Source organism: Centruroides vittatus, unplaced genomic scaffold (assembly GCF_030686945.1).
Source record: "Centruroides vittatus isolate TY-2023 unplaced genomic scaffold, ASM3068694v2 contig_19, whole genome shotgun sequence".
NCBI lineage: Eukaryota > Metazoa > Arthropoda > Arachnida > Scorpiones > Buthidae > Centruroides > Centruroides vittatus.
In genome coordinates this window covers 3,033,941-3,045,480 of record NW_027121169.1, presented here as the reverse complement: position 1 = coordinate 3,045,480, position 11,540 = coordinate 3,033,941, and the positions used below count along the sequence as shown (strand labels likewise).

The 11,540-nt window shown below is 34.2% G+C and overlaps 2 protein-coding genes across 2 annotated transcripts in view; one reads left to right on the top strand and one right to left on the bottom strand.

Moving 5' to 3' along the window:
- Positions 1-322: 322 nt before the first annotated feature.
- LOC136970154 (uncharacterized) lies at positions 323-10,762 on the top strand. The gene is made up of 2 exons (XM_067264558.1): positions 323-678; positions 10,510-10,762. The coding sequence occupies exons 1-2, from the start codon at positions 406-408 to the stop codon at positions 10,579-10,581; spliced, it is 345 nt and encodes a 114-aa protein (XP_067120659.1). The 5' UTR covers positions 323-405; the 3' UTR covers positions 10,582-10,762.
- Positions 10,472-11,540, bottom strand: part of tho2 (THO complex subunit 2-like protein) — a 220,185-nt gene continuing 219,116 nt past the window's right edge. The window contains exon 40 of the mRNA XM_067264536.1: positions 10,472-10,820. Within this exon, the coding sequence (XP_067120637.1) occupies positions 10,778-10,820 (43 nt within the window). The 3' untranslated portion in view covers positions 10,472-10,777. The remainder of the gene's footprint in view (positions 10,821-11,540) is intronic.

Genomic DNA, 11,540 nt, shown 5'->3' with positions numbered 1-11,540 from the left:
TCAAATATTGTAAAATATTTTCATAGTAGCATTAATAAAACTAGTAAAAAGCCAGTAAATAGCCAGAATGATGATAACGTTTGAAATTTTCTCAAATCCTACGTCTTTTTACACACCTCAAAAACAATCTAGCGGAGTTTGTTCCCCTAGGCGTAAAAAAGAACGTAAGACGAAGAAAACCGAAGAAGCACAGTTTTTTCTTCTGATAAGTTATTGCGAAAATTTTCTTGTAAATTTTAATTTTTATAATAGTTAATTCGGATAGCATCGATATCTGAAATTTTTGCTAGGAATTTATCACCAGGGGGCCACGAAACTTTAATGGCCGCCATTCGAGAGACTTCGCAATTAGCTTGTAATTTACAGTATTTTCTTTCTTTTGTATTATAAACTTAAAAGAAAAGAATGGAAAACGAATGCGGATATTCTAATCTTCCTCGTATAAAAACCGAATATTTGAATAAGGACGAGAGTCAAGAAGGCGTCGAAGATAAGAACTTCGTCTCGTCCGCTCCCAAGTATCTTTTCGGTAAATTTGAACAAGATGCGGATAAGAAAGAAGCCAGCAAAGAATGTCAGGCAATTAGCGGAAGCGCCTCTAACGGATACGAAATGCCACCCGCTAATCACTATCTGAGGAATGCTATCTTGGATGAAGTCTTGAGTGAGAAGAAAATGGTAACCCCTTGTTTTTCCTCTTTATTTTACGCATTTATAACGCTTTTGTGTGAATAAATTGGTACTTTAATACCAACCGTATCAGGGGGGGGGTGTTATTTAACTGTTAGGTAAATTATGTCACAAGGACGTGCAAGAAATTACGGTTAATGTTACCGGTAGGTAGCCAAGATGGCGGCTCGTCTCTGATTCTAGCAAGGAAACAGCTTAAACATTGTTACATTTTCATTAACGGGAATGAAGAAAGCAGAAACGGTGACGGGGAGAATGATGTATGCTGGTGTTATCCGTAACATTACTACTGATCAGATTTTAGTGCAAGTAGGACTTATCCACGTGCAAAAATGGTCTTTATAAAGCACTGTGGTAATGCCTTACACTTGCAAACGCTACCGTAAAATAATTATACTTCACGAAATGTTTGAGAAGCAACATGTGGATTCTACGAATGATTTCCGGCTGCACCGAGACCTACACGCAAAAATGATTCTGAACGTACAGTGTTGCTCGATGCAAATCCGTAGCATGGTTAGAGATCACGGTCCAGATCTCTCGTCTTTGCATGTCAAAGTTTTAGCATACTTCCGCACACGGCCACATGTGCTCGTATGAAGCAGTGAGGTAATGTGGACTGCGGCAGTCGTAAACACATCAGATTTTACATTACTGTGATATGCATCCTGTGCTCTTTTTCTAAAAAAAAATTGCATACTGGATACTGATACTTTATTGTGTTATCTGCCAGTAATTGCACAGGCATGTTCCAGTTGAAAAATAGTCCTGCATGCATCCATTCAATTGCTTCTGGAATTGGTGCAATGTGCAGAGGATGATGGACAACAAACTAACTAGTAAAACATGATAAATTTGTGCTAGGACAAACTACAACTGCTTGAACACATTTTATGAACTGATGAGGCCCTTTTCTTAGAATGAAATGCATACTTCCATAAAATACACCACTAAGTACTGCATGCAAAATAAGCAACACCAGACATATTTGACACTAATTATCTGTTATGGAATCTGGAGTTAGCAGGTTCCGTATTCATTGACAGCACCTGGATTAGAACTTCTAATATCTCTACACGTCATTGAACAAATGGCTCAATGACTTGTCATTTGTCCACATAAAGTTTTACATCAGCAAGGTAGCATGCCAGCTCATTCCTGGGTAGATGTGCACCAGTAGAGAGGTACTCCGCTTATATAATAGTGTGGAATTATGCAAATTAGAAAGAAGTTAGTGGGTTTTTGAATAATATTGAACTTTGACCTTTGACTCCTGATACTAATTGGGCACTTTTCTGTGTATTTTTTACATTTAGGGACAGGTTCCTGCATTGTAAGGGATTTGGCCCCTGTGAGATTATGTAAATTAGGCATCTGGGAAATCTTGCTTTTCCTATTGTGTTTCAGCTCTGACCTTTGACCTTTTCAGCAGTTTTGGGCATTTTCCAATGAGTTTAGGCCCTTGCAGACATATGCCTAGGTTGTAAGGGGATTGAACCCCTGTGCATTTATGTAAATTAGGTGCCTTGGAAACTTATCTTTTTCTGTGTATTCCTGCTTCAACCTTTGACCTTTTGTTCAGTTTTGGGCAGTGTTTAAATACCCTTTAGGTAACATTTAGATTCTAAGGAAGTTGGGTCCTGCAAGATTATGCAAATTAGGCAATTGAAAAACGGGCCTTTTCCTGTCGTGCTCTGGCCTCTGGCTTATGGTGTGGACTGGAAGAGTCCTTGCTCTCACAGTAACATGCTTGTTCTTAAAACGGGTATCACTGACCATTGTATTTATCTAATTAAATGATAGAATTATATACTGTTCAAATGATAATACAATCATTTTACATAGATATACCAGAAAAATAGAAACACTAATCTAACAGTGTGTTGTGACACATTTTGCTTTGATAACTATTAATACATAATGGAAGTCCACAAGGTAGTACTACTATGGTAGTACTAGCAATTCACTCTGCCTAAATTGCAAACCATAATTTCTCAAGATTAGCATGAGAAGGATCTTTCTTTCAAATGGTTGTTTCAACAGTATCCCTTAGATGTTTAGATCAAGATACCTAGGAAGATAGAATGTCACTGTAGAATGTTCCTTCAGCCAAAGCCGAATCCCATGCCTATGGAGGTACATGTCCTGTTGGAAGAAAACATTTCCATCACAAAAGGGTGCACGTCATCTGCAAAGATATATTTGTTGCTATTTTAAATTTTTTAATGTGGTATTAAGAGAGAGAATACATCTGCCCAACTAAATATATCCCACATCAGAATATCATTCATACCAGTTTGCAAATTTCCCATTTGACTTGATGGGTTCATAGCTTCATATTTTTTCCAGATACCATCCAGCAGTATGAAACAGATTTAATTGGATTCATATAACCAAGAAACTCTATGACAGTCTACTTGTCCAGTGGCAATGTTCTCTAGAATATTGCCACTGGACAGTCTTGTGTTGGGGGGACACAAGTAGGACATCTGCCATATCCAGCATGGCTATAGATCTTTTAAAGACACAACGAATTGACTGATTACCAGAGATGCACAAGTATTTAAAATTGATTGTGATGTGGCCAATGTGGGTTTTTGTTCACAGGTATCACCTGCAGTACAGTGGAACCTTGCTTAACGAGCATATTCATTCCAGTCTTACTCGTAATGCGAAACACTCGTTAAGTGAAACAATTTTTCCCATAGAAATCAATGTAAAATACGATAATGCGTTCCATGCTGAAAAAATACTCAAATACTTTATGTATAACGTTTATTCAAAAAAAAATTGTACAATATACACTGTTAAGGAGTGTGAATCATCATAATCTTTTCTTCTAGAGTGGAATGAACCATCCTGGAATGAGAATTCGATTTGCAGAAACAAAAAAAAAATCACAGCTAATATGTTTGATAAACACGCCAAATGATAGGCCAAATTCTTGGGTTATGTAAATGCTATAATTAAATATTAGAAATTAATTAATTTGACTAGAGGTAGGCACTTATGTTTCCATCTTGTATTAAATTTAATAATTATAAATAGTTAATTTTTAATTCAGACATTTCTAAAATTTAATTTGGAATCAGTCATTAAATTTAATGACCCAAGAATTTGGCATATAGTTTGGCGTGTTTATTATATAACGGGCTATGGTTGTTGATGTTTATAAGTAATGTGTGTGAACACAAGTTTGGAAAAATATGTGATCACAAGCGAAACTAAGATGCTAGTGGAAGGAGTGCCAAACACAGACTAATGGAGCATGCCTAGCATTTGGGTCCCGGGATGTCTTGTGTCTCAAAGTCCTAGGATTTTTTCTAAATTTAATTGTTTCGGGTCCTGGGACTTTCGGGTCAAGACTCGAGACACGCTTGTTGAAATTGTATTGTAATAATTTTATTTTCAAAAGGTCATAATAAAGTCTATTAGCTTTATTAAATTAATTAGCTTTCTTAAATTATAAATTTTTGAAGCTCAAAAATTGCGTAAATAAAGTGTTAATTGATTTAAACATATTAGACGAATGGAATGAAGACAATCTTCTTCTTTTGCTGTCAATCGTTACTTTATTGCAGCCAGTCAAGATAGCTGTAGATGCCTTAAGCAGACAAAACTGTTTGTTACTCACAGCTGAAGCAATAATTGACGTTTTACTGAAAAAAAATTCAATCGACAACGACAAATGATAATCTGGCGGTACGGTTCTTTGAAACATTGAAAGCCTGTCTAGAAGAAAGATCACAATGGGTTATATGTTTGTTAAAATATTTGCACACTGGCCACCACAGCTCACAGTCCCAAAATACAGATTTTTTTTACTTCGAATTTGAATAAAACTGCACTTATTGCTTTTGTGGAAGATCTGTATTGCAGACTTTTTGAAAATATCCCTCGTATCCAAATGCCAGATTTGGAAATAATGGACAGCAAACCCAGTACCAGTAGCTCTACAGTACACAACGAACCCGATGAGTAGTTTCAAAGTCAAATGGAACAGACAATAAAAAAAAATCGAAGAAAACGTACCCAAAATTCTTGCAAAAAGATCATTATCAAAGAGCAACATTAAAAAAGGAGTTCCAGTTATTTGAAGCAACTGGAAAACATACTGAAAATTTGGAACTACTTTATAAAGCTTTAAACACAATAAAACTGACATCTGTTGAAAATGAGAGAGAGTTCTTGTCCGGAGGCATTATTACAAAAATCAGAAACAGATTGTCGGACAAAGCTGTAAATGGTCTGATTTTTTTAAGTGCCCATTTTATTAAATCAGAAAAAAGTCTAATTGCTAGTTTATTATGTTATGTTATATGACTAATGAATAGAGACTAGGTGATGATTATTAATGATTAGTATGATTACTAAGTTGGTTTTATAATTATAAGATTTTACTGTCAAAAAATGAATCTATGATTATAAGAATTAAACATACGAATTGTTTAGACTTTAATTAACGTTATAAATGTTAGGATTTGATTTTATGTTCAATAAATGTTGATTTTTACTAAAATTGCTTTTTTATTGATACATCTCGCCAAAAATGAACTCTATTCTAATTTTATTCTGAGAAGTCTCGAAGTCCTGGGATTTTGATCATGGGTTGTCTCATGTCACAGAACTTTGAGAATGTCGAGACTTCCCAAACCCTAAGCATGCTGCATGCTCGCAATTCGGGACTTCCCCTCTCCTCATCACTCGTTATGCGAAATATCGCTTGTTAAGTGAGGCAAATTTTTACAATTTATTTTGCTCGTTATGCAAAATACTCGTGCGAGATGCTCATTAAGCAAGGTTCCACTGTAGTTTTTCCAGATATCACATAGTCATTATTAACCATTGACAGTTTCCCAGGAAAACCCAAAGCAGCAGTTTCCGTGGAGATAATTAGCCCATCTATTTTACATCTACTAAATATCCACAAAGTCACTTAAATCAGTTTTTAGCCATGTTGATCATGAACTTCAAGTCAATTTACTCCTGCTTATATAGTCTATTATCAAATTAGCATAAATAGATAGCTCAAAATTTTCAGTGGTGGCAAGTGATGCTACTGCACATGGGAGATGTTTTTATTTTTCTGGCATGTTAGTGTATACATCAATTGTTGATAGGTTCTGCAAGTGTTGAGAGAGACAAAACAGTTAAAGGATTTTGGACATGAGCTTCCAGCCTATATCGCCCCATGGTAAAGTGTGACGTAATTGTCATGTAATAGTAGTTGTATGTGTTTATGATGGTCGTAATACCATCATTGCTTAATCATAATGATGATGTAAATTAAATTGACCTAATTTGGGATTAATCATAAATGTATAACTATGAAATTAATTATTATCTTTCCAGTCTTTAAATATATTCTCTATCTCAGTTTTGTTAAGAACAGTCACAATACTTGTGCTTTTCATTTAAACATGCTAAAATCAATTTTACAATAGAATCAATCCACTTAATGTAATCATTTTGAGACTCTTATACTGATGACAACACTCAACTCAATATTGTTGGCTGATTATTGATTATTCTCTTTTTGTTGACTCTGACATTAAAAGGATAAAGCTAGACTCCGACCAAATGCCTAATTCTATTGGGCTAGATATGGCTAAATACTAAATAAATTATGCAACCAATTTGGCACTAGAGGGAGGAATTGTGAGTTCAAGTCCCGTCCAGGGCTGATTTTTTTCTTCCAGTAATTCTAAATTATTTTATTACATTTAATAATTATAATTTTAATTAATTAATTTAATAAGAGATGGCATCTAACACCTCCCTCTAGTGCCAAATTGGTTGCATAATTTATTTAGTATTTAGCCATATCTAGCCTGATAGAATTTGGCATTTTGTTGGAGTCTGGTTTTATAGTATATCAGGTCTAGTGATGTTATTTATATATAAAAAGGATATATTTTAAAAATTGTAAAAAGTGTATAATTGTTTTAATATAATAAAAAATTAGAGATAACTATGGTGGGGTCCTGTTTTATGTGGAATAGATAAATGTGGATTTCTGGTTTTTGCAGAGATAAATGTTTAGGTTAACACATTCCTAGTGTCAGCAAACTGTGCTTCTCTGGCTTGCAATGTTCCAAATGCAGAGAACTTTAAAATAAACCAACCACATCATTACAATACATGTATTGTCACAGGCAGAGGAAAACTTCACATTAATATTTCCTAAATTTTGTAATTATAAGTCACTAGTAATTTTATGTAGATGATTCCAGCAGGCAGTCATGAACCAAGTACTTCAGATTACTTAATGATCTTGTTAGAAACTTACATGTGCAATGGGGTGAGGTGTTGTTGGCAAATACGGTAATACCTCAGTTTTCATTGACTTTGGTTATCGTTGATTGCCTCGGATTTCGTTGGTGTGCTCAAGTGACCATGCTGCTAATTTTGCTAAAACAAAGGGCAACCATGCATTTTCTGGCACAGTGTGGTGTTATTTCTCGTTGTGTGAACATTACCCCCATGACGGCCCACCATTGGCCAATGGCTCCATTCCCCAAACACTGGGAGTTCGGTCATGGGAGCGGGTTGGCCATGTGAAGTTTTCTGGGTTTTCTTCATGTCTGTAATGCCTGAATAGGAGCCAGTTACCCTTAAATGGATTTCCCAGAAGGCGTTATTCCCCTCAATACGACTATCATAAACACATACAACTACTATTACATGACAATTATGTCACACTTTACCATGGGGTGATATAGACTGAAAGCTCATGTCCAACTAGCTTCTACAAGACAAGACATTACCCCGTGCATCTAGCTGAACAATTCCATTGCTTTCATCTTAATGCTAATTACTTATCTTTAATCTTTAATTAGCATGAAGATAAAAGCATTGTCTTTTATGTTAATTTCTTATTGTTTTTAGTATTTAACACTACATTAATTCTCTATAAAATGTGTTTTTGGATTAATTGGATTTACATTGATTCATATGGAAATAATTGCCTCGGTTTTCGAAAAGTGTTTTCAGATGGATTATCGACGAAAACAGAGGTATCACTGTATCTGGATCCTTGCATACAATGCCAGTTGTAGCACCTTTCTTGTCGTCAGAAAGCTTTGTCCTGTCTTTGTTAATGCCCAATCATATGGTGGCTTGGGAATGGGCAACAGTCATGAGGAACCAGTTGTAAGGGCAAGTTCAGTTAGTGAACTGCTTGCCTTGATTTTGCAGAGAAACCCTCTTTACATTTGCCAAACAGAAATAGCAGTTGGTGACATGATCTTTCCTCTCACACCGTACTATTGGTACTACAAACAGCCGTGTATCCTGTAGCCACTTTTCTAAATTACTTGTATTGTACACACCACAACATAGACAAGGAGGAGTCCAGGACTTATCTCAATCCCCAACTTTGTAGGCCTTTTGATCAATGGTATTATACCATATCTGAGCTTTTACTGTAAACTCTCCAAACACACAACAAAATGTAGAAAATGTGTAAATAAGCCAGACAGACAGACATTTTTAATGTAACTTTTGATATTCTTGTAGAAATAATCACAGAAACAAGCACAATGTAACACAGCCATTACACTCCATCAGCTGATTCAGTACTATATAAATGAAAGTGCAATAAACCTGCCAGATGGCAATGCTATAGAGATAGAGATAGATATTTATTTATAGGTAATATGACTCATAAACTTAAAAGAGCACAAAATAGAACTGTCTGATAACATGAAAAGCTACATTTATTTGCATAAGAAATGCCTATCACAGTAGGCAATAGAGAAAAACACAAATCCATAATCATTTATTTTTATCCAAAGGACAAAAGACCTGCTGTACAGTGTAATTTGTTCCCATTTTACATTATAATAGGGTCTGGTAATTTTAATTACATTGAGATTGAGATGTTAAAGAAAATGTCAGATTTGTTGGGAATCATAATTTCACATTTGAATGTTTGAAAATATACAAAGAAAACTTAAACTTTGAGTCATATTTAAATGGCAATCTCCAACAGTTTTGTATTCTAATAACTCTACATTATTATGTATTAAGATAAAAAGCAATTAAAGAACTTCCATAACTATCAACTCCAAGTTGTTAAAAATTTTCCTAGAACATTCTCTCATTTCAATAATTTTAGACACTTGTCATCTTGACCAGAGACTAGATTAAGTAAGTTATTATTGACATCAAGAATATAGGACTTCCTCATTACACAAAAAATTGTCATAATCTTACATAACAAATTATTAACAGATATGACTTAAATTTTAACACTGAAAGTTAGAAAAGGCTAGAATTGTATCCAATTAACCTGTACTTTTAAAAATTCAAAAACTTAGAATACATATCTTTATTTCAGAATTATAAAATATTAATACAATATGAATTGAAGATATTTGAAAATTTGTTTAGTATTTAGGTGGATAACCTTTGTTTTTAATTATATCACAGATTCTTTGTGGCATTAAATCAGTTGATTTCTGATAATCGTCACTGTAATCTAGGACTGAATTTTTTTTTCAAGTTTTCTTTTAAATCCCCTAATGTTGAAGCTTTTTCAGCCATCAATGTTTGTTTCGTTAAATCCTATAGAGAAGCTATGGGGGGATAAGTCTGGTAAATTGTTTACAGACAATAATATCAAAGTTTTCATTAATTTTACTGCATGAGCTGGTGCAAGATCATGTTAGAAAATAACATTCTCATCTGATAAAGTGCTTTCATTGAAGGAATTAAGATAACTTTAATACAGTGGAGCATCGATTATCTGACTTAATTGGGGACTGGGGTTGGTTGGATAACTGAAAAGTTGGATAACCGAAAAGTATGAAAAAATACATTATTAGTATAGTGTATTAGGCCTGGTTTAAATACTAGCCTCCCTTTCATGGTCGAGCCATGCTGCCAGCTAATGCAAAAATTTAAGAAAAATAATATTAAAGTAGCCAAGACATAACCAAATATTGTAGCACCACATCACTAGCGGACATTTGAATTTGCCGACTAGAACGTGATCGTTAACCGAGGTCAAATTATTGATGCTCTACTGTAATTGTCATATGGCCTACACTTCTTGCAAACATGATATGGGATGCATTATATTCTTTGAATATTTTACATGCTGCTTTAGTGTTGATGGATAGGTGAAAGGCCACTTCTTTGATTCTCCATATACTTCCTGGTCACTGTAAGATAATGTTATTCCAATTAATATACTTTTGTTCCAAAAGTAAACCACACCTCACTAGGAAACAGTTTGTTTCATGAAGACTTCAAACTGTTGTACTGTGGGATACATTTACAATCTCCTTTTTCCAAACTGAGAATATTTTAAATCAAGCGACTATTATAAGACATTGGTAAGAAAAATCATTCGTGATCGTACCTCAAACTTTTTCAGCATTTTTAAATAATTATCAAAATTATGGAAGCAATTTTGGAAATTTTCCTTAATTTTTAAATTTGGGAAGCAAATCATTGTGATGTAAATCACACATGTAATTCTAATGATGAATAGTTTAAAAACTGCTTAGTATTTTCACACACGGTTAATTAGATAAATTGTACATAATTTTTTGACACAGTGTTGTTGTTGTGAAATTTACCTTTGTGATAAGATTTGTTACTTTGCCACGTATAGAAACATTCCAAATTACATATATGGTGGATTTGCCTATTCATGGTACAAAACATGACAGGGGACACAGAGTATCTTGTTTGTGAAAAAAAATTTTTTTTACACTTTATATAGGAAATATTTATTGTATGTATTAAAAATTCAAAATAACACAACATTCAGTTATAATGAAATTCCATTACATTTATTTCTTTTTTCAGGCTCTGTTATGGTCGCCACAAGTGATAAAATTTCTGCAAGAACAGCAAATAGCAAAGAGAACTAATTTTTAAATACGTGACGACTCGTATGTATGTACACCGTTGCCTGGCCTCGCGCAGTACGTGTGCCCTCATCGCCCGCCTCCTTGGTTCTGGATAAAAAATCTGAAGACGCCAGTTTCCTCCCGCGGACGGCATCCTTAGTTATAAAAGACTAAATGTGGAGGCACGGGGTGGTGATTTAGTTTTCTACGGAAGCGTTCGCACTTCAGGATCTCCTCTTGACGGATGCTGCCACGGCAGCTGATGTACTGGATCGATGAGTGGAATTCTGTTAAGGCTTATTAAAATATGTGGAATTTTACGTGGCTTAAGGGTTATCAAATTGACTGTTCTCATTGTATATACAGTCTGTTTCAAAATTATAAACACACCCAACTTTTTTCAATATACTAATATAATAAAATACATTACTGTTGTTTTTATAACATCAATTTAAACATTTTTTGAAATTTTTAGAGCTATCACAGATTTTTTAAATTACAAAAAAAATTGTCAAAGTATTATACAGGTGTGTAAAAAAAATAATTTGATTTGTGATGTCTCAATATTTTGTAGGTCCACCATTTAATTCAAATACTCTATCAGGCATACACATTTTACTAGTTTCTGAAGTTGTTTAGTTATCATGGATTGTTGGGAAAATATTAATTTCAGTTCATTTGTGTTTTATTGTCTGTTTTGGCCATAAACAAGATGACTCATAATGACCTAAACATTATTGGATTCATATCAGGGCTCTGTGATGGCCAATCAATTACATTGGTTTGCTGGAAAAAAGTGAACTAAAAATTGACTTTGATACATGAATGGCCAAGTTTTCTCCCCCCCCTGTAAGTGATCCAAAAGTTATTAAATTTTGATATAACTTGATACTTTTCTGAATTTATTCTACCTTCTATAAGTACAATGTCTGTTTTACCCCCATCCAAATGCTGTCTGCTCATTCTGATTTCTTCATTCTTTCTCAA

Excerpts from the sequence above, each read along its gene's own strand:
- LOC136970154 (XM_067264558.1), top strand. The coding sequence starts at position 406 with ATGGAAAACGAATGCGGATATTCTAATCTTCCTCGTATAAAAACCGAA. Across the intron at positions 679-10,509 it reads TCTTGAGTGAGAAGAAAATG|GCTCTGTTATGGTCGCCACA; the intron begins GTAACCCCTTGT and ends TTCTTTTTTCAG.